This window comes from Bombina bombina, chromosome 5 (genome assembly GCF_027579735.1).
Source record: "Bombina bombina isolate aBomBom1 chromosome 5, aBomBom1.pri, whole genome shotgun sequence".
In the NCBI taxonomy this organism is placed as follows: domain Eukaryota; kingdom Metazoa; phylum Chordata; class Amphibia; order Anura; family Bombinatoridae; genus Bombina; species Bombina bombina.
Window position 1 is genome coordinate 375,093,496 of NC_069503.1, and position 24,189 is coordinate 375,117,684.

General features: G+C 40.8%; 1 protein-coding gene across 3 annotated transcripts in view; it reads right to left on the reverse strand.

Moving 5' to 3' along the window:
• The window catches only part of ANKRD28 (ankyrin repeat domain 28), a 1,012,368-nt gene that overhangs the window by 608,394 nt on the left and 379,785 nt on the right, over nucleotides 1-24,189 (reverse strand). For all 3 annotated transcript variants that reach the window (XM_053714205.1, XM_053714203.1, XM_053714204.1), the window contains exons 5-6: nucleotides 15,101-15,301; nucleotides 14,523-14,610 (exon numbers count right to left, since the gene is read on the reverse strand). In XM_053714205.1, the coding sequence (XP_053570180.1) occupies nucleotides 14,523-14,610 (88 nt within the window). In that variant the 5' untranslated portion in view covers nucleotides 15,101-15,301. The remainder of the gene's footprint in view (nucleotides 1-14,522; nucleotides 14,611-15,100; nucleotides 15,302-24,189) is intronic.

Below are 24,189 nucleotides of genomic sequence, written 5' to 3' on the forward strand. Positions count from 1 at the left end.
CTTTAGCAGTATATTGAAAAGTTTATTTTTACTACATATATTTAATCATCTTATATTGCAATCTCAGTATTTAATGTCCCTTTAGAACCTCTACACAGTATTTTATAGAAAATTACAGGTTGAATTTAGCGTCCATTTAAAGGGACACTAAACCCAATTTTTTTCTTTCACGATTCAGACAGAGCATGCAATTTTTTTATTATTTTTTTATCAAGTATCAGGAGTTTTGTTACAACATAAATTCACATGGAAAAGAAAAATAAACAACAAGACCAACTCTTATAGTAACAGAGCCCGGTCTAAAGTATACAATAAATTCCTAGTTTTTACACTCAATAGATAATCAACTTAACACTTTTAACCAGTCCACCTGATGCCCCTTTTTTCCATGTTATATCTTATTATGCAACCTAAACAGTAAACACTGAAAACAAACAGAAAAAAAAAAAGGAAAGAAGGGGTGGAAAAAAAAAAAAATAGGGGGAGGGAGGAAAAAACAAAATGAGATAAAGGGGAGGGACAAAAACTTTGTCCGTTTATTTATTGACTGCAGGGGACTACCAAATTCCCAAGAGAACCAATTCTGCGTTTCTGAAAGGATAGATCAAATGTTCGACTTCACTAGAAGGTAGGGCTTTAATAAAATCCGACCACTTGGAGAAGAAACTCCTCACATCTTGGTCATTATGTAAGTTAGTATCTAATTGTTCCATTATACACTGTTTCTTCAAACAGTTTTTTACCTCTAAAATACTTGGGGTTGCTCTCGATTTCCATTTCTTCAAAATTAAATATCTAACAGTGAGGATTACTAAGGTGACTATTTTAAGTTTATCCTGAGGAAGGCCTAGGTCCTCCAGAGGAAAAACTATATTTAAGGGCGAAAATATCAGTGGGGAAATTCCCACTGAATTAATGAGCCAATGTTGAATTTTTAACCAGCAGTTTCTGATTTTTGGACAATACCAGAACATATGAATAAGATTGGCTGAAGGGTATGAGCATTTTGGACATTTGTTGAAGGTAGCGCTTCGACATTTGGTTCCCTTCTCTGGGGAGAAGTACGTCATGTGTAGTAGATTAACATGCGCCTCCCTCCAGGTGGCGGAGAGGGTGACACGTGAGATTGCTTGAATTGATAAAGTTACTACGGGGGTCACTCCTAAGTCTTCCGTTAGTGTTGCTGTCCATTTGGCCTGCAATTTTTCTAGCATTTCTGGACCTTTAAGAGAGATCAATCTTTGGTATATGTAAGAAATCGATGTGAGGCTGTTTTTAGCTAATAAAAACCAGTTATCAAGTATACCCAGAGACCACTCCCAACCAAAATCGTTTACTAATTTAAGGGCGAAGTGTCGTGCTTGAAGATAAGCGAAAAAAAGTTTTTATTAGGGAGATGGAAGTCCTCTTTAAGAGAGTCAAAGGTCCTGATGCATCTATTTTGAAAGTCAAGTAATTGGAAAATATTCACAAGGCCCAGGGATTCCCATTTGGTGAAAAGAGCTGATTGTATCCCAGCTTGAAATTGTGGGTTGTTTAGCATTGGTAAGTATCGTGAGACTCTAAATTGGATGTGTAACATTGAACATATCTTTTTCCACATCTGAATTGGAATATAAATAGACTATTTTTTTTAGGTTAGGAGGGATTATGTTATTATTACAATGTAGGAGGGCCACTAAGGAGTGTGGATGGGCTATGTTATTTTCAAGATCAAGACTTGTTACATAGTTAGCATTAGTTAGCCAATCTACCAGCACTCTGGCCTGGAACACTACATTGTATAAGCGGATATCTGGTAGCGAGAGTCCCCCTTGCTCTACAGGAAGCATTAGTTTGAACAGAGAGATCCTGGGTTTCCTATTCTGCCAAATAAAAGAACGGAGTGCCGAGTTAAAAGATAAAATATCTTTTGTTTTCAGGATAAGTGATGTGTTCTGAAGCACTTACAAAATTTTGGGAAGGAGAGTCATTTAATAAAGTGCAATGCGTCCTGACAGAGACAAAGGAAGTTTTTGCCAGTTTTTAAAAGCTTCTCTAGCTCTATAAAGTACCGGGAGAACGTTTAAGTCATACCAGGCACTGGGGTTAGGGGAAATCCAAATACCTAGGTACTTAAATGCACCTTGAACTATAGAAAATGGGATAGTTGCACAAGAGTCCTTAGTATATTTAAGCCAACATAGCTCTGATTTTGAAACATTTACTTTGTATCCGGAGAAGGAACCAAATTGATCTATAATAGCAATACGTTTTGGAATATTTCTAGCTGTATTTGATAGATAAACCAGAACATCATCTGTGTAGAGTGCAATTTGTAGTTCTTTCCCCTTAATTTTAATCCCTTCAAGTTGATGGCGAATTTGGATAGCAAGGGGTTCAATAGCTAGATCAAAGAGAAGGGGAGAGAGAGGACACCCCTGCCTGGTCCCCCTCCCTAGTCTTATGTCTTGAGTCATATCACCATTAACTAGGATTCTCGTAGATGCGTTACTATATAAGTTATTAAATGAACGAAGAAAATTACCTCCAAGACCAAACTGCTGTAACGTGAAACAGAGGTGGTCATAGTGTACCGAATCAAACGCCTTTTCAGAGTCAATAGATATGATCGCCATGTCAGGGGTGTCCTCCCCTCCCGTCCCCCCTGAGTCCAGCGACTTAAAATATTCTATTGTCGCAAATACCTCTCTTATTTTAGTGGATGAATTTCGCTTTAAGAGGAAGCCAGCTTGATCTCTATGGATAATGGTGGAGAGCAAAGTTTGAAGTCTATTTGCTAAAATAGATGTAAAGAGTTTGTAGTCCGTGTTTAAGAGTCCGTGTTTAAGAGGGTCTATATGACTCTCTCTTTCCCCTGTTTTAAAAAGAGAGTTGTGTAAGACGCAACAAATTCCTTAGTTGGGGTATTGCCTGAGATATAAATATCATTGAAAAGTGAGGTTAGATACCTTGTTATCTCAGGTGCTAGTATTTTATAAAACTCATTCGGGAGTGCGTCAGGTCCCAGGGCTTTGTTAGAGGAAAATCTTTGAATCGTTGTGGTGATTACTGCTTTGGTAAGGGGAGATTGTAATGTTAGAAGTAGATCAGGAGTCAAAGTTGGAAAGGCTATTTGGTTCCATAAATTTTCTCTCTGTATATTATTAGAGACTTTAGGAGTGTACAGGGACTCATAGTATTCTGCAAATACTCTACATATTTCTTCAGGAGAGTTAAGGTTTTTGCTACCGTTTATTATAGATTTTATTATGGAAGAGCCTCTTTCAACTTTGGCCAGGTTTGCCAGAAGCTTCCCTGTTTTGTTACCAAAATGGTATAGTTTAGCCTGTAATCTGAGATCTCTCTGGGTACTTTTATAGAGCAAAAGGGAATCTCTTTCTGCCAATGCTGTATTGTACCTAGACCAGTTTTCAGGCGTTTTATATAAAATATAGCGATTATATGCATTTGTGACGTCCTTTAATACTTTGCTTTCCCTCCTTTTTATTTTTTTTAGACCTAGATATGGTATATGCTAATATTTCCCCTCGGAGGACCGCCTTCGCAGTCTCCCAGAACAGGGCAGGTTTGGGGATATGTTGTTGGTTGAAAAGTGCATATTCCCGAAATCTAGAGGTAAGCCAGGTTTTAACTTTTAAGTCGGTTGCTAGATACCGTGGGAAAGAAAAGCCAAAGTTCCTATTCCCCGAGGGGTTTAAGTGAAATTCGAGAGTGATCGGAGCGTGATCTGAGATGGTGATAGGTAAAATCTCAGCAGCTACTTTCGATTTACGTAGTCTTTCATCTACCAAGAAAAGGTCGATTTTTGAAAGCGTTTTATGTGCTTTCGAATGACACGTGAAATCCCTAAGATCAGGATTTTGAATCCTCCAAATATCGCAAAGTTTCAAATTGCGGGAAAGTTTAGTAAATAGTTTACACTCTAAGTTATCCCTCAGTTTTGAGTGGAACGGGGTTCTGCCTGAGCCTATCAAGCTGATGTTGGGGGGGCCATATTGAAATCGCCACCAAGTATCAGGTAGCCTTCTGCGAATGAAAGAAGCCTATTTTGCAACGATTCCCAGAAGGGAGAATAAAAAACATTTGAGGCATATACATTAGAGTGTGTTATTTTTGAAATCTTAATTTTTACCATTAAGTATCTTCCCTCCTGATCTGTAGCTACTTGAATAACTTCATAGAGGAGTTTCTTCCCCAAAAGGATCGCCACCCCTCTTTTTCTTTTTGCAGTAGAGGAAAAGAAAACTTCTTTGACCCAGGAAGATTTAAGTTTTAGAACTTCTTCAGGTTTTAAATGTGTTTCCTGTAGGAAAGCTACATCAGTGTTAATCTTTTTTAATTGAAGTATTGCCTTCCGTTTAATAGGAGAAGACCTTCAATATTCCAGGAGGTCATTTTAAGGTTGCCCCCCACAGCAATTTTTCTTTATATAAAAGAGAAGAGAGAGAGGAAAAAGGAAGAAAGAAAAAAAAAAGGGGGGGGGGGAATTTGACCCTGTAGTCCCTTATAGAACAAGCAACTAAGAAAGACTTAGCCTCGCTTCCCATCTCCAGCCCGTGTACTTTCATTTTGCTCATCTAGCTCACCCTAAATAGTTATCCCTTTTTTGTTACTTAGCTCCTTTCAGTTCCTATCCTGGGGAAAGGATTTAGCATAAAATTTGGCTGCATCTTGTGCTGTTTCAAAAAAATGTACATGTCCATCAATAGAGAGTTTCAATCTGGCCGGATACAGCAAGGTTGCTTGGACACCTTTCTTTATAAAATTTGTACAATGTGGGGCCAAGTCCCTCCTTTTAGTGGCTGTACCTGCAGAATAATCTTGAAACAGATAGATTTTTGCCTCATTTAAAAAGATGGGTTGCTGTTTACGGAAAGCCTGAAGTAGCATAACCTTATGTTGAAAATTTAAGAAATTTACGATAATAGGTCTTGGCTGTGTATTAATTCTATGTGTATCAGCTGGGCCTACCCTGTGTGCTCTTTCTATAATGATGGGTGAATGAGGTTCCGGTATCTGCAGTAACCGAGGCAATGTAACAGTTATTAGTTTATCTAGGTCTTCAAATTGCCTTTCCTCAGGAACCCCTATGATCCTAAGGTTGTTCCTTCTTGATCTATCCTCTATATCAGCAATTTTGTTTTGCATTCTCAGAAGCGTATTATTTGTAGATTCAAAATTAACTTTATAATTAGCAGTCAGATCTTCTAGATCAGAGATTCTTTGTTCAGCCTCAGAAATTTTGCAGGCAAATTGTTTTACCTCATTAGATAAAGAAGCAATATCTTGTTTAATTTCCTTTTTCAGTAAGTCAAATTTAGGAGATAGTGCTTCTGAGATTTTAGAAACTAGTGAATGAATGTCTAACTGCTCTGAAGAGGCTGGAAGAGGTGAAATAGATGGGTGTATGTCGGATGAGGTTTCAAGAACAGATTTGTTCATTTTTTCCTTTTGTCTCCCTGTCATGGCTAAAGGAGAAGTTTTAGAGTGCCCGTGTAAATATTTGTCCATATATAGTAGCGTGACTTAAAGATTCCTGTGAGGAGATATCCAGATAGTGAAGTGAAGCGTGAATGAGAAAGTGAACTACGCGTGGGTTATTAGTAGGGGGTAATAGAACCCCAGTGAAAAGTATTATATTTAAAAGAAAGGGGATACTCTCATAAAGAGATTAAGGGGGTAATTTCCCCTTTTGTGCCGTGGGGGAGTGAAAATATAGAGACGTGCATTAGGGAATAGCCTAATCAAAATTTATAAAGATTCTCCTTTATGCCTTGAGAGCCAGAGAGCACTTGTTTAAAAAACAACCTAAATGCCTATAAGAAGAGGCACTAGGATAGTTTATTCTAACCAGGAATCAAGGGTATCTGTGTTCTGCAGATGGATGGATTCCTCTATACACAGAAATTTACTATCAGAGCTTGCTATTTAGTGGCAGAGAGGCGCTAAGTTCAGGGAGGCAACTAAAATATTATTTGTACACAATTACAATAAATTCCTAGAGATATCCAGGTAGAGAAAAAAAAAACAGATTATATCAATTAGCACTTCTATGATATACAGGGTAACCCTGAGTAGAGAAAACACAGCTATAGGTATCAATATCTAAGAGGAGGGAAATTGTAGTTCACTACCAGCGCAGTGATTTTGTGCTATCTAAGAACTGCAGTGATTTAACCTCCCACAATATGAAAATTATAATTATACACTGTTATCCTAAATTTACAGAAATAAGGAATAGCCTAATCTAAACAGAGTTTATAAAGATTCTCCTTTATCCCTTAAGAGCCAGAGAGCATTTGTTTAAAAAAAAAACTAAATGCCTATAAGAAAAGGCACTGGGATAGTTTATTCTATCCAGGAATCAAAGGTATCTGTGTTCTGCAGAATGATGGATTCCTCTATACACAAATGTATACTATCAGAACTTGCTATTTAGCGGCAGAGAGTCACTAAATTCAGGGAGGCAACTGATTTTATAAAAAAACTAACAGATATTATTTGTACACAATTACAATAAGTCCCTAGAGATATCCAGGTAGAGAAAGAAGCCCAGATTATATCAATTAGCACTTCTATGATATATAGGGTAACCCTGAATAGAGGAAACACAGCATTAGCTATGAATATCTAAGAGAGGAGGAAGATTGCAGTTTTCTACCAGCACAGTAATTTTGTGCTACTCAAGAACTGCAATAATTTAACCTCCCACAGTATGTACATTTTAATTATACACTGTTGTCCTAAATTTCTGGAATTAGACCTAATAGGGAGAGTAAAAAAACAGATTAACTCCAAAAAAAGAGAAAGAGAAACTAAGTTTCCCTTAATACATTATAACACTAGGCACACATATCTGAAAAAGAGAAACAATGTAGCTTTTGATATTGCTTTTCGAGCAATTTAACAATTTAACCTCCTGGAAGGGATAAAACTTAGTAAAAACTGCTTTTAACGTGCAAGGTGTTTAGTTCAGTTAAATTCAAAGCATAGAAAGAGACTTTCTCCAGGAAATGTGATTTTCAGGGCTGTAAATACAAAGATACTTCAGCCAGACTGTGCAGGTTAAAAACTTAGTAAGCAAAAATAAAGTTAAAAGTATAACCCTGTCGTCTCTTGGTGTTTTTGTTGCTGTTTTATGGATTTAATCCTGTGTTCTTCTCTTCTCTCTTCCCACTCCTTTCTCCTTCCTCACGCTTATCCCCTTTTTTTCTTCCTTATGTGGTCAGTTGGTATTTTCTTAGTTATTCCCCCTTCTCCTCTTGTACCTCTCTACCCTTGTATCCGTGTTATGACCTCCATATTACTCAGGGTGCAGCTCCTGGAGTATAACCCCTAGTATGATGTTATAATGAGTGTTATAATGGTATGGGGGTATTCTGTTAAAAATTCTGTATTAAGCAGAGAGTGCTGACATGCAATTGTCTCCCAGGGATGCACTAATGCAACTTAAAGTCCAAAATGAACCCCTCTCCTCCCATATGCAAATGGAATCGGACACAATGTTTGTAGAGCTCAGCTTTCACCGGCCGCTTTCAATTTACCACCGAAAGATGTACACTGAGGCTTCTAGAGACAGGGGTCCGTGTGATGTAGCCGACTTCCACCTGTCTTCCTCCGCCGCTGTACAGACTCGGCACCCCAGTCGCAGCCCCTCCTCCTCTCTCACAGCACCGGTGGGAGAGGAGTGAGAGACACCGGATCCAGAACCCGGGGGGAGGCAGGACAGCAGACCACGCTGTGAGGTATCCCTCCACAGAACACCAGTGGGAGAGGGGGGAGTCTATCACAGAGGGACATATCCGGCTCCTCAGCAGGCAGCGAGACAAAACACCAACAGGTCAGCCGAGTGGTAAATCACCGCCACCCAGCACAGTCCTTGACAGAGATATGGCGGTGGATGCAAGTGCGGCCAAGCAAGGAGGAGCCTTGAAGCTGGAAACGGTGAGTCCGCCAGCAGCCGTTGGGACTGGAGTAGGGAGCGCAGCAACAGTTACTTGCTCCTCCTCCACCGGAAACCAGCCAGAGCATGCAATTTTACTCCTATTAGATCAATTTTTCTTTCTTCTCTTGCTGTCTTTATTTGAAAAAGCAGGAATGTAAACTTAGGAGCCAGCCCATCTTTGGTTCAGAACCCTGGGTAGCGCTTGCTGATTGGTGGCTACATTTATCCACAAGTGCTTTAAGGTTAAAGGGATAGAAAATACCACATTTTTCTTTCATGATTTAGATAGAACAAACAGTTTTAAACAGCTTTCCAATTTACTTCTATTATCACATTTGCTTCATTCTCTTGTTATCCTTTGCTGAAGGAGCAACAATGCACTACTGGCAGCTGGCTGAACACATCTAGTTAGCCAATCACAAGAGACAAAAGTGTACCAGCACCAATCAACAGCCAGCTCACACTAGTGCAGGATATGTGCATATTCTTTTTCAACAAGGGATATCAAGAGAACAAAGCACATTTAAAAATAGAAGTGAATTTAAAAGTGTCTTAAAATGACATAATTTATCCGAATCATGCAAGTTTGAATTTTACTTTCCTATCCCTTTAACCCCTTCACCCAAATAGACGTATATATATGTTGTGCGGTACTTTGGCTATCGTGCCGCGCCACGTATATATACGTTGTTCCTTCAGTATGCAACAGCACCCTCGGCTTTTAGGATCTGGAGCTCCTGAAGCTTCAGACAGACATCTGCTGCATATGGAGATGGAGCGCGTTTGGTGCTCCACCTCCATATGAGGGCAGATGCCCAATCTTTGCAGACGGTGACAATGTGTGTGTCACTGTCTGTAACAATCTTCTGTTGGTGCCGGTGGGAGGTGTGGGCGAGATGCGGGTGGGCGGCCCAGCAGGGGAGGCAGGAGGGATGGTGTGGGAGGTCCCTACACCACGGAAAAAATAAATAATAAAGGGAAGATCCCGGGGGGGGGGGGGTGGACCACTACGCTACAGAAAACAAAAAAACCTCTTGTATAGGTACTGGCGGACATACCTTGGGTTGTCTACTTAAAAAATATATTTAGATTTGATAGGTAACATTTCTGTTTAAATGGAGTGACAGCAAAAATGCTAAAAATGCTCTGTTTTTTGTCTGGAAGTCCCGGTAGTGAAAGGGTTAAAATATATACCGTAAGTATTAAAAATATAGATCAAAGTGTAATTAACGCATAAATGTTTGTTTTTATTATCAACAATTAAGATCTGCATAAATAAAAAGCTCCAGCGTTGATCAAACAATGAAACCAACTGTTTTATATCACTTTAATAAAACAACATAAACTTATGTGAATCCTTAGCGTCCATTACTGTATTTGCAGTAGCAGACCAACAAGGGCCCTGGTGTGAACATTTTTTTGAGGCCCCCAAAGGTAACTTAGCTTTAAAGGGAAACTAAACCCACATTTTTTTCTTTCATGATTCAGATAGAGAATACAATTTTAAACAACTTTCCAATGTACTTCTATTATCTAATTTGCTTCATTTTTTAGATATCCTTGGTTGAAGAAAGAACAATGCACATGGGAGAGCCAATCACGAGGCATCTATGTGCAGCAACCAATCAGCAGCTACTGAGCCTATTTAGATATGCTTTTCAGCAAAGAATATCAAGAGAATGAAGCAAAATAGATAATAGAAGTAATTTAGAAAACATAATTTATGCTTACCTGATAAATTCCTTTCTTCTGTTGTGTGATCAGTCCACGGGTCATCATTACTTCTGGGATATTATCTGCTCCCCTACAGGAAGTGCAAGAGGATTCACCCAGCAGAGTTGCTATATAGCTCCTCCCCTCTACGTCACCTCCAGTCATTAGACCAAAGACCAACGAGAAAGGAGAAGCCAAGGGTGTAGTGGTGACTGGATTATAATTTAAAAAATATTTACCTGCCTTAAAAAACAGGGCGGGCCGTGGACTGATCACACAACAGAAGAAAGGAATTTATCAGGTAAGCATAAATTATGTTTTCTTCTGTTATGTGTGATCAGTCCACGGGTCATCATTACTTCTGGGATACCAATACCAAAGCAAAAGTACACGGATGACGGGAGGGATAGGCAGGCTCATTATACAGAAGGAACCACTGCCTGAAGAACCTTTCTCCCAAAAATAGCCTCCGAAGAAGCAAAAGTGTCAAATTTGGAAAATTTGGAAAAAGTATGAAGCGAAGACCAAGTTGCAGCCTTGCAAATCTGTTCAACAGAGGCCTCATTCTTAAAGGCCCAAGTGGAAGCCACAGCTCTAGTAGAATGAGCTGTAATTCTTTCAGGAGGCTGCTGTCCAGCAGCCTCATAGGCTAAACGAATTATGCTACGAAGCCAGAAAGAGAGAGAGGTAGCCGAAGCCTTATGACCTCTCCTCTGACCAGAGTACACGACAAACAGGGAAGACGTTTGTCGAAAATCCTTAGTTGCCTGCAAGTAGAACTTGAGGGCACGAACTACATCCAGATTGTGTAGAAGACGTTCCTTCTTTGAAGAAGGATTTGGACACAAGGATGGAACAACAATCTCTTGATTGATATTCCTGTTAGTGACTACCTTAGGTAAGAACCCAGGTTTAGTACGCAGAACTACCTTGTCTGAGTGAAAGATCAGATAAGGAGAATCACAATGTAAGGCTGATAATTCAGAGACTCTTCGAGCCGAGGAAATAGCCATTAAAAATAGAACTTTCCAAGATAACAATTTTATATCAATGGAATGAAGGGGTTCGAACGGAACACCCTGTAAAACGTTAAGAACTAAGTTTAAACTCCATGGCGGAGCAACAGTTTTAAACACAGGCTTGATCCTAGCTAAAGCCTGACAAAATGCCTGGACGTCTGGATTTTCTGACAGACGCTTGTGTAACAAGATGGACAGAGCTGAGATCTGTCCCTTTAATGAGCTAGCCGATAAACCCTTTTCTAAACCTTCTTGTAGAAAGGACAATATCCTAGGAATCCTAACCTTACTCCAGGAGTAATCTTTGGATTCACACCAGTATAGGTATTTACGCCATATTTTATGGTAAATCTTTCTGGTAACAGACTTCCTAGCCTGTATCAGGGTATCAATAACCGACTCAGAAAAACCACGTTTTGATAAAATCAAGCGTTCAATTTCCAAGCAGTCAGCTTCAGAGAAGTTAGATTTTGATGTTTGAATGGACCCTGTATCAGAAGGTCCTGTCTTAGAGGTAGAGACCAAGGCGGACAGGATGACATGTCCACTAGATCTGCATACCAAGTCCTGCGTGGCCATGCAGGTGCTATTAGAATCACTGATGCTCTCTCCTGTTTGATTTTGGCAATCAATCGAGGAAGCAGCGGGAAGGGTGGAAACACATAAGCCATCCTGAAGTTCCAAGGTGCTGTCAAAGCATCTATCAGAACCGCTCCCGGATCCCTGGATCTGGATCCGTAGCGAGGAAGTTTGGCGTTCTGGCGAGACGCCATGAGATCTATATCTGGTTTGCCCCAACGTCGAAGTATTTGGGCAAAGACCTCCGGATGAAGTTCCCACTCCCCCGGATGAAACGTCTGGCGACTCAAGAAATCCGCCTCCCAGTTCTCCACTCCCGGGATGTGGATTGCTGACAGGTGGCAAGAGTGAGACTCTGCCCAGCGAAATATCTTTGATACTTCCATCATTGCTAGGGAGCTTCTTGTCCCTCCCTGATGGTTGATGTAAGCTACAGTCGTGATGTTGTCCGACTGAAACCTGATGAACCCCCGAGTTTTTAACTGGGGCCAAGCTAGAAGGGCATTGAGAACTGCTCTCAATTCCAGAATGTTTATTGGCAGGAGACTTTCCTCCTGACTCCATTGTCCCTGAGCCTTCAGAGAATTCCAGACAGCGCCCCAACCTAGTAGGCTGGCGTCTGTTGTTACAATTGTCCAGTCCGGCCTGCTGAATGGCATCCCCCTGGACAGATGTGGCCGAGAAAGCCACCATAGAAGAGAGTTTCTGGTCTCTTGATCCAGATTCAGAGTGGGGGACAAATCTGAGTAATCCCCATTCCACTGATTCAGCATGCACAATTGCAGCGGTCTGGGATGTAGGCGTGCAAAGGGTACTATGTCCATTGCTGCTACCATTAAGCCGATCACCTCCATGCATTGAGCTACTGACGGGAGTTGAATGGAATGAAGGACACGGCATGCATTTAGAAGCTTTGTTAATCTGTCTTCTGTCAGATAAATCTTCATTTCTACAGAATCTATAAGAGTCCCCAAGAATTGAACTCTTGTGAGAGGAAAGAGAGAACTCTTCTTTTCGTTCACTTTCCATCCATGCGACCTTAGAAATGCCAGAACTAGGGTGGTGTGGCCGTAGGCTGATGCGTAGCAAAGAGCGCCAAAAACGGCCCCTCCCTCTCACACACAGCAGTGAGAGAGAAACGAAACTGTCATAATTAAAACAAGCAAACTGCCAAGTGGAAAAATAATGCCCAAATATTTATTCACTCAGTACCTCATTAATGCAAACGATTCTACATTCCAGCAAAAACGTTTAACATGAAAAATACCTATTAAAAGGTTTAATGTACTTTTACAGAGTAATTCCGGTGAAATACCATCCCCAGAATACTAAAGTGTAGAGTATACATACATGTTCATTATAACGGTATGGCAGGATCTTTTCATCAATTCCATTCAGAAAATAAAAACTGCTACATACCTCAATGCAGATTCAACTGCCCGCTGTCCCCTGATCTGAAGTTTTTTACCTCCCTCAGATGGCCGAGAAACAGCAATATGATCTTAACTACTCCGGTTAAAATCATAAGAAAAACTCTGGTAGATTCTTCTTCAAACTCTGCCAGAGAGGTAATAACACGCTCCGGTGCTATTGTAAAATAACAAACTTTTGATTGAAGTTCTAAAAACTAAGTATAATCACCATAGTCCTCTCACACCTCCTATCTAGTCTTTGGGTGCAAGAGAATGACTGGTCTTTGGTCGAATGACTGGAGGTGACGTAGAGGGGAGGAGCTATATAGCAACTCTGCTGGGTGAATCCTCTTGCACTTCCTGTAGGGGAGCAGATAATATCCCAGAAGTAATGATGACCCGTGGACTGATCACACATAACAGAAGAAAGTTGTTTAAAACTGCATGCTCTTTCTAAATCATGAAAGAAAAATTTTGGGTTTAATGTCCCTTTAAGCAATAATAATAATAATGTACAGGTACAAATTCCCAAACCTGGAATTCCAAAAATCCATAACTATTCTGAAAATCCATAACTATTCAAACTTTTTAATTAATTTTTTTTTTTAAAAAATAAAAAATGATCACAAATTACTTTTTTTCCCCGCCTGTAAGTCACAATCTTCTCTGCCTGTCATTGGTTTATTTTTTTGTGCTCTAAAATGGAAATAAGTCTATATTTATTTAAAACAACTAATACTACCTTTCAGATTACAGTACTGCAATATAATCTCTCTGAGAGTACTATGTATACAAAAAAAATCATTATATAAAACTACCTTTATTATGAAATGTAATTACATACACTTGGTGCCATCCCGTCTCCAAACTGTCCTATTTTAAATATATACATATATTCCAAAATCCAAACAATTCCGAAATAGGATTGTACACATTTTGCATATGCCTATGTATAGACTGGCTGGTATAGACTGGCTGCTATAGCCAGCCCCCCCCCCCCCCCCCCCCCCCTGCAGCACTTAGGCCCCAGTGTCGCTGCACCTGCTGCAGCAATGGTAGTTCGGCCTTGTGTGTTTGTCCCTTTGACCTATGTTGAAAATCTATGACATGTCGTGATACTGATAATTACTTCTGAACCTGCCACCACCTCCAGCTTGAGATCATGAGTTGTTTTTATGAGAAAAATGCTTTCAGTCTTAGATTTTTTTTAAAAAACCTTTTCAGACCCCCTCTCAGCTATAAGCTATATACTTCATAAAGGGCCACTAAACCCAAAACCTTTCTTTCATGATTCAGATAGAGAATAGAAATTTAAACAACATTACAATTTACTTCCATTATTTCTTTTGCTTCATTTTTTAAATATCCTTAGTTGAAGAAAAAGCAATGCACATGGTGAGCCAATCACACAATGCTTCTATGCGCAGCAACCAATCAGCAGCTAGTGAACATATCTAGATATGCTTTTCATCAAAGAATTTAAAGAGAATAAAACAAATTAGATAATATAAGTAAATTAGAAAGATGTTTAAAATTGCGTTCTCTTTCTAAATCATAAAAGAAAAAATGTGGGTGGCATGTCCCTTTAAGTATTTCCTTAGAAGTTTCATTCATTTATTTATTTTAACAAATTGTTATGAAAAACAAAATGTATGTTTCCAGATAAATTAATTTATTTTATGATGGTACAAGTCCACAAGCCATCACATGTGGGATTAAAGTCTGGTCCTAAACTGGACTTTAGTCTCACGTGCGATGTCTTGTGATGAGATAAATGTATTTCAATCCTATTTTAGGCTGATAGACACCTATAAATCTGCAATCAGAGAGTGAAAATGTAAAGAAACTTACCCATATATGCAGCCCAATGTATTGCCCGTCTATCTTTCTTGTCAAATGCATTGATGTTGGCACCTCGAGAGAGAAGTAAACTGACCATCTGTGATGTTTTAAAAAAAATAAATAATCATATGACATTACATATATAAGTGATCAGTTCATAATAAGCTATTATATTTATTGAGATTGTGGAACGAGGTGAGCTACAAATAAATCCATACAAAAAGTGCAATTTTAAATGTTATACATTTTTCACATTCTTTAAATATATTTTCTTAAATATAATTACTATATGAAATACTATTATTTTCTCACAGCCTATTTAAAGAACATACAATTAGTTATTTTCATGAGTTAAAATAATACACAATCTTTACAGTACTACAGGGGACTTAGTACTAAAACAAACCTTATGTATTGCAAACAAAAGTGGTCTGAACAATTGAGAACGTTCACGCAGCTTTTCTATATTTAGGCTAATTTAACTTGAAATATAATTGCTGATAGAAAGAACCTGACTTGTGTTACAACAAAAGCCTTAGTTTAACATGATTTTTTTTTTGTCATCAAAAGGAAGAAAAAAAAGTTACCTCAACATGGCCACTGAAGGCTGCATGGTGTAATGCTGTTCTCCCTGCCCGGTCTGATACATTTACATTACTAAGTAAAGGCACCAGAGCTTCTGCACACTTTACAGCTTTATTTGCTGCAGCTATGTGTAGAGGGGTCTGCCAGTTTTTGTCACGGGCATTGACATCAGCAGAATGTTTCAACAACACTTGAACTGCATCCTGAAAAACAAAAACCAGTAACAATTAGTCTATCATTTACAAACAATGATTGATTAAATATTCTGTGGCATCTCTTAAAGGAACAGTAAACACCTTGAGATTTTTAGTATGTCTATTTTGCCCCCTTTCATGTAATTTAGCTCAGAAAATAGGACAATTTCTACTTCACAGAACATGAAAAGTACCCAACTGACTTATCAAGGCTAACCCTACTACATATATTTCACTAATTAGCTTTAACTGATAAAACTGCTAAACAGAGTACTTTATACTAACTTTATGACCATGGATATTTTTGTTGTCTGCAAAAAGTCCAGATTGGCTCCTCCAAATAAGACAAATGGTTGATGGATTTTGTCAATTGAAAAATAATTGCAGAAAAAGGCTGTTTATTTGTTTTAAAAAAAATCAAGACTTGGATGATATATTATTCTATAACACAACAACAAGACATTGATGGTGCCTTTAATAATTAATTTGACAAAAAAAATACTATATTCTAGTTAAAAGTTATTTTGGCAAAAAAAACCAAAATTTATGCTTACCTGATAAATTATTTTCTTTCCTTGGCATGGAGAGTCTACAAATACATTCTAATTACTAGTGGGAATTCAACTCCTGGCCAGCAGGAGGTGGCAAAGAACACCCCAGCAAAGTTGTTAAGTGTAACTCCCATTACCCATAACCTCCAGTCATTCAACTATGCAATGAGGACCAGGTGGCTGCTTTGCAGATATTTTCCGCAGAAGCCTCATTTTTTAAAGCCCAGGAAGAAGAGACAGCCCTAGTGGAATGTCTAGCTGTCTCGTAAGCCAACCTGATAACACTTCTCAACAAGAGAGAAAGAGTAGTGGCTTTCTGACGCATTTACCAGAGAAAACCACAAACAGGGTAGAAGAATGCCGAAATGTCTTAGTTGCGTGAAGGTAATATTTTAGAGCACGCACAACATCCAGGTTATGCAAGATGTGTTCCTTCTGAGGAGGATTAGGACAAAAAGAAGAGACAACAATTTCCTGATTGATATTGCGATCCGATACAACCTTGGGAAGAAATCCCAACTTAGTAGGACGAACCGCCTTACCGCATGAAATATGAGGTAAGGGGAATCTTACTACAAAGCCGAAAGTTCAGAAACTCTGCGAGCAGAAGAAATAGCAAGTAGAAAAAAAACCTTCCAGGACAACAACTTAATATCTACAGAATACATAGGCTCAAACATAGCCTGCTACAAAACTCTAAGAACAAGATTAAGGCTCCACGGGGAAGCAACAGGTTTAAACACAGGCCTCATTCTAACCAAGGCCTGCACAAAAGATTGTACATCTGGCATATTCGCCAGACTTTTTGCAAAAGGATAGACAGAGCAGAAATCTGACCCTTCAGAGTGCTAAACAATAAACCATTCTGCAGGCCATCCTGAAGAAAATATAAAAACATAAAAATTATGCTTACGGGGGCGGAGCGTGCGGACGTCCATGATGGCCGCACCACACTAGAGCTCCGACGACGGCAGCAGCAGAGACCCACTCCGGGAACAGCCCACACTGAGCCGATCGCTCAAAATAAGCCCGTAAGCCCTGTGGCAAATGCTCACAGCACTTTGAGACCCAGACGTCGGGCGGGAGCCCGGCTACACAGACCCACCGAAGTCCGGCGGCGCAGGCCGCAAACGGAGCCTGCTTAAAGAGACGTCCTACCCCTGGATAGCCCTGGGGCTTGGCACTGACCCGGAATGTGTGCTTAACAGAAGGGGACATCCTCAACCACCTCGGACAGCTCGAGCAACGAAGTTACCGCTACCTGGAGCAGCCCTCCCTTCTTCCTGCCTCTGACCCAATCTTTGAGGGGTAAGACAACATGGCGGCCCGCTACACACACACCTAGTCACACATGAAAAATTGAGGAACAATGTGACCTGACTCCTTGCATAAGCACAGCTTAATGAGCCACACTGAACTCCCAAATGAGGCATACTACTTAATGCCAGGCTGGGTCTATCATTATAAGCTTTGGGAAGATATAAACGTTTTCCTCTCTTTATTTATCTTTTCCTGACCCTGGCAAATATCAGCATTCATACATGTGCTTCCTACAATTGCAGCTGCTTTCCACTTGGATTACACACTGGCACTATCACAGCCCTATTCCAATGGTCTAAGCTTATTTCGCCAGATAGTACAATTATATTCAAAGGGACACTGTTTAAAATCACACTGCCTGCAACTCACTCTCTTGAACTTTAAGCTTCGCCCAGCTTAGACTCCCTCGTGGGAGCCTTGGCCATAACATGGCGCTTCGCAGAAATACTAAAACGTAGAAAAATCAGAAACAAAGCATAACCCCCAGCGCAATGAACACTTTCTTTAAAAGCACTGATAGAAAGAAAAAGGCAGAAACCTCCCAGGCACTCAGTGGGGATGAATATCACTCTGATAACCCTGATGATTCACGTCCGCCACAATCCTCACCACACAGCTTTTCGCGGGAGGAGGACAGCCCGGTCACTATGAGAGCCATTGAGGAGTTAATAAATCAAGTCAAAACAGAATTTATGTTTACCTGATAAATTACTTTCTCCAACGGTGTGTCCGGTCCACGGCGTCATCCTTAATTGTGGGATATTCTCTTCCCCAACAGGAAATGGCAAAGAGCCCAGCAAAGCTGGTCACATGATCCCTCCTAGGCTCCGCCTTCCCCAGTCATTCGACCGACGTAAAGGAGGAATATTTGCATAGGAGAAATCATATGATACCGTGGTGACTGTAGTTAGAGAAAATAAATCATCAGACCTGATTAAAAAACCAGGGCGGGCCGTGGACTGGACACACCGTTGGAGAAAGTAATTTATCAGGTAAACATAAATTCTGTTTTCTCCAACATAGGTGTGTCCGGTCCACGGCGTCATCCTTACTTGTGGGAACCAATACCAAAGCTTTAGGACACAGATGATGGGAGGGAGCAAATCAGGTCACCTAGATGGAAGGCACCACGGCTTGCAAAACCTTTCTCCCAAAAATAGCCTCAGAAGAAGCAAAAGTATCAAATTTGTAAAATTTAGTAAAAGTGTGCAGTGAAGACCAAGTCGCTGCCTTACATATCTGATCAACAGAAGCCTCGTTCTTGAAGGCCCATGTGGAAGCCACGGCCCTAGTGGAATGAGCTGTGATTCTTTCAGGAGTCTGTCGTCCGGCAGTCTCATAAGCCAATCTGATGATGCTTTTAAGCCAAAAAGAGAGAGAGGTAGAAGTTGCTTTTTGACCTCTCCTTTTACCAGAATAAACAACAAACAAGGAAGATGTTTGTCTGAAATCCTTTGTAGCCTCTAAATAGAATTTTAGAGCACGAACTACATCCAAATTGTGCAACAAACGTTCCTTCTTTGAAACTGGATTCGGACACAAAGAAGGCACGACTATCTCCTGGTTAATATTTTTGTTAGAAACAACTTTCGGAAGAAAACCAGGTTTAGTACGCAAAACCACCTTATCTGCATGGAACACCAGATAAGGAGGAGAACACTGCAGAGCAGATAACTCTGAAACTCTTCTAGCAGAAGAAATTGCAACCAAAAACAAAACTTTCCAAGATAATAACTTGATATCAACGGAATGTAGGGGTTCAAACGGAACCCCCTGAAGAACTGAAAGAACTAAATTAAGACTCCAAGGAGGAGTCAAAGGTTTGTAAACAGGCTTGATTCTAACCAGAGCCTGAACAAAAGCTTGAACATCTGGCACAGCCGCCAGCTTTTTGTGAAGTAAAACAGATAAAGCAGAAATCTGTCCCTTCAAAGAACTTGCAGATAATCCTTTCTCCAAACCTTCTTGAAGAAAGGATAGAATCTTAGGAATTTTTATCTTGTTCCATGGGAATCCTTTAGATTCACACCAACAGATATATTTTTTCCATATTTTATGGTAGATTTTTCTAGTTACAGGCTTTCTGGCCTGAACAAGAGTATCAATGACAGAATCTGAGAACCCTCGCTTTGATAAGATCAAGCGTTCAATCTCCAAGCAGTCAGTTGGAGTGAGGCCAGATTCGGATGTTCGAACGGACCTTGAACAAGAAGGTCCTGTCTCAAAGGTAGCCTCCATGGTGGAGCCGATGACATATTCACCAGATCTGCATACCAAGTCCTGCGTGGCCACGCAGGAGCTATCAAGATCACTGATACCCTCTCCTGTTTGATCCTGGCTACCAGCCTGGGAATGAGAGAAAACGGTGGGAACACATAAGCTAGGTTGAAGCTCCAAGGTGCTACTAGTGCATCCACTAGAGTCGCCTTGGGATCCCTGGATCTGGACCCGTAGTAAGGAACCTTGAAGTTCTGACGAGACGCCATCAGATCCATGTCTGGAATGCCCCACAATTGAATTATTTGGGCAAAGATTTCCGGATGGAGTTCCCACTCCCCCGGATGAAATGTCTGACGACTCAGAAAATCCGCTTCCCAATTTTCCACTCCTGGGATGTGGATTGCAGACAAGTGGCAGGAGTGAGTCTCCGCCCATTGAATTATTTTGGTCACTTCTTCCATCGCCAGGGGACTCCTTGTTCCCCCCTGATGGTTGATATACGCAACAGTCGTCATGTTGTCTGATTGAAACCGTATGAATTTGGCCTTTGCTAGCTGAGGCCAAGCCTTGAGAGCATTGAATATCGCTCTCAGTTCCAGAATATTTATCGGGAGAAGAGATTCTTCCCGAGACCAAAGACCCTGAGCTTTCAGGGGTTCCCAGACCGCGCCCCAGCCCACCAGACTGGCGTCGGTCGTGACAATGACCCACTCTGGTCTGCGGAAGCTCATCCCTTGTGACAGGTTGTCCAGGGTCAGCCACCAACGGAGTGAATCTCTGGTCCTCTGATCTACTTGTATCGTCGGAGACAAGTCTGTATAATCCCCATTCCACTGACTGAGCATGCACAGTTGTAATGGTCTTAGATGAATTCGCGCAAAAGGAACTATGTCCATTGCCGCGACCATCAAACCTATTACTTCCATGCACTGCGCTATGGAAGGAAGAAGAACAGAATGAAGTACTTGACAAGCGCTTAGAAGTTTTGATTTTCTGGCCTCTGTCAGAAAAATCCTCATTTCTAAGGAGTCTATTATTGTTCCCAAGAAGGGAACTCTTGTTGACGGAGATAGAGAACTTTTTTCTACGTTCACTTTCCACCCGTGAGATCTGAGAAAGGCCAGGACAATGTCCGTATGAGCCTTTGCTTGAGGTAGAGACGACGCTTGAATCAGTATGTCGTCCAAGTAAGGTACTACTGCAATGCCCCTTGGTCTTAGCACCGCTAGAAGGGACCCTAGTACCTTTGTGAAAATTCTTGGAGCAGTGGCTAATCCAAATGGAAGTGCCACAAACTGGTAATGCTTGTCCAGAAAGGCGAACCTTAGGAATCGATTATGTTCCTTGTGGATAGGAATATGTAGATACGCATCCTTTAAATCCACCGTGGTCATGAATTGACCTTCCTGGATGGTAGGAAGAATTGTCCGAATGGTTTCCATTTTGAACGATGGAACCTTGAGAAATTTGTTTAGGATCTTGAGATCTAAGATTGGTCTGAATGTTCCCTCTTTTTTGGGAACTATGAACAGATTGGAGTAGAATCCCATCCCTTGTTCTCCTAATGGAACAGGATGAATCACTCCCATGTTTAACAGGTCTTCTACACAATGTAAGAATGCCTGTCTTTTTATGTGGTCTGAAGACAATTGAGACCTGTGGAACCTCCCCCTTGGGGGTAGCTCCTTGAATTCCAGAAGATAACCTTGGGAGACTATTTCTAGCGCCCAAGGATCCAGAACATCTCTTGCCCAAGCCTGAGCGAAGAGAGAAAGTCTGCCCCCCACCAGATCCGGTCCCGGATCGGGGGCCAACATCTCATGCTGTCTTGGTAGCAGTGGCAGGTTTCTTGGCCTGCTTACCTTTGTTCCAGCCTTGCATTGGCCTCCAGGCTGGCTTGGTTTGAGAAGTATTACCCTCTTGCTTAGAGGATGTAGAACTTGGGGCTGGTCCGTTTCTGCGAAAGGGACGAAAATTTGGTTTATTTTTAGCCTTGAAAGACCTATCCTGAGGAAGGGCGTGGCCCTTACCCCCAGTGATATCTGAAATAATCTCTTTCAAGTCAGGGCCAAACAGCGTTTTCCCCTTGAAAGGTATGTTAAGCAATTTGTTCTTGGAAGACGCATCCGCTGACCAAGATTTTAGCCAAAGCGCTCTGCGCGCTACAATAGCAAACCCCGAATTTTTCGCCGCTAATCTAGCCAATTGCAAAGTGGCGTCTAAAGTAAAAGAATTAGCCAATTTAAGAGCATGAATTCTGTCCATAATCTCCTCATAAGAAGAATCTTTATTGAGCGACTTTTCTAGTTCATCGAACCAGAAACACGCTGCTGTAGTGACAGGAACAATGCATGAAATTGGTTGTAGAAGGTAACCTTGCTGAACAAACATCTTTTTAAGCAAACCCTCTAATTTTTTATCCATAGGATCTTTGAAAGCACAACTATCTTCTATAGGGATAGTAGTGCGTTTGTTTAGAGTAGAAACCGCCCCCTCGACCTTGGGGACTGTCTGCCATAAGTCCTTTCTGGGGTCGACCATAGGAAACAATTTCTTAAATATAGGGGGAGGGACAAAAGGTATGCCGGGCCTTTCCCATTCTTTGTTTACAATGTCCGCCACCCGCTTGGGTATAGGAAAAGCTTCGGGGGGCCCCGGGACCTCTAGGAACTTGTCCATCTTACATAATTTCTCTGGAATGACCAAATTGTCACAATCATCCAGAGTAGATAACACCTCCTTAAGCAGAGCGCGGAGATGTTCCAATTTAAATTTGAATGTAATCACATCAGGTTCAGCTTGTTGAGAAATTTTCCCTGAATCTGAAATTTCTCCCTCAGACAAAACCTCCCTGGCCCCCTCAGACTGGTGTAGGGGCATTTCAGAACCATTATCATCAGCGTCCTCATGCTCTTCGGTATTTTCTAAAACAGAGCAGTCGCGCTTTCGCTGATAAGTGGGCATTTTGGCTAAAATGTTTTTGATAGAATTATCCATTACAGCCGTTAATTGTTGCATAGTAAGGAGTATTGGCGCACTAGATGTACTAGGGGCCTCCTGTGTGGGCAAGACTGGCGTAGACGAAGGAGGGGATGATGCAGTACCATGCTTACTCCCCTCACTTGAGGAATCATCTTGGGCATCATTTTCTCTAAATTTTGTGTCACATACATCACATCTATTTAAATGAGAAGGAACCTTGGCTTCCTCACATACAGAACATAGTCTATCTGATAGTTCAGACATGTTAAACAGGCATAAACTTGATAAAGTACAAAAAACGTTTTAAAATAAAACCGTTACTGTCACTTTAAATTTTAAACTGAACACACTTTATTACTGCAAATGTGAAAAAGTATGAAGGAATTGTTCAAAATTCACCAAAATTTCACCACAGTGTCTTAAAGCCTTAAAAGTATTGCACACCAAATTTGAAAGCTTTAACTCTTAAAATAACGGAACCGGAGACGTTTTTATATTTAACCCCTATACAGTCCCTGGTATCTGCTTTGCTGAGACCCAACCAAGCCCAGAGGGGAATACGATACCAAATGACGCCTTCAGTAAGCTTTTTCTATGTATCTGAGCTCCTCACACATGCATCTGCATGCCTTGCTTCCCAAAAACAACTGCGCAATAGAGGCGCGAAAATGAGGCTCTGCCTATGATTAGAGAAGGCCCCCAGTGAAAAAGGTGTCCAATACAGTGCCTGCCGGTTATTTAACATAATTCCCAAGAATAAAATAACTCCTCAAAGCTATAAACTATTAAAAATGCTTATAAATCAATCGTTTTAGCCCAGAAAAATGTCTACCAGTCTTTAAGCCCTTGTGAAGCCCTTTATTCTTATTTAATAAAAATGGCTTACCGGATCCCATAGGGAAAATGACAGCTTCCAGCATTACCAAGTCTTGTTAGAAATGTGTCATACCTCAAGCAGCAAAAGTCTGCTCACTGTTTCCCCCAACTGAAGTTAATTCCTCTCAACAGTCCTGTGTGGAAACAGCCATCGATTTTAGTAACGGTTGCTAAAATCATTTTCCTCTTACAAACAGAAATCTTCATCTCTTTTCTGTTTCAGAGTAAATAGTACATACCAGCACTATTTTAAAATAACAAACTCTTGATTGAAGAATAAAAACTACATTTAAACACCAAAAAACTCTAAGCCATCTCCGTGGAGATGTTGCCTGTACAACGGCAAAGAGAATGACTGGGGAAGGCGGAGCCTAGGAGGGATCATGTGACCAGCTTTGCTGGGCTCTTTGCCATTTCCTGTTGGGGAAGAGAATATCCCACAAGTAAGGATGACGCCGTGGACCGGACACACCTATGTTGGAGAAATCATGTATTAAAAAGTGAGTGCGCTGACTTAAAGAGAGATATTAATGAGCTGGGCTTCCGCGTGGAGGCCTTGGAAGATGACAGAGAGGAATGGGCAAAAGAAATGACTGGCATGTCCCACGCTTTAGAAGATCAGAGCACACAGATCAAAGAATTGGAAAGCAAAGTGGATGATATGGAAAATAGGGCACGAAGGAACAATCTCCGCATTAGTGGTGTGCCAGAGTCAGTGAAGGGTGAAGACATTCAAGATCATCTTCAAAGTATGTTTCAGTCCTTAGCGATAGCTGGCCAGCGCGTAATAGATGAAGTGCCTCTAGAGAGAGCCCATCGCTCCTTGCGACCCAAACCTAGCGATAATCAGCCCCCTAGAGACTTTGTAATTTGTTTCCAAAGCTACAGAGACAGGGAGAAAATCTACCAGCTATCAAGGCTACAACCCAATTTTTTATACATGGGTGC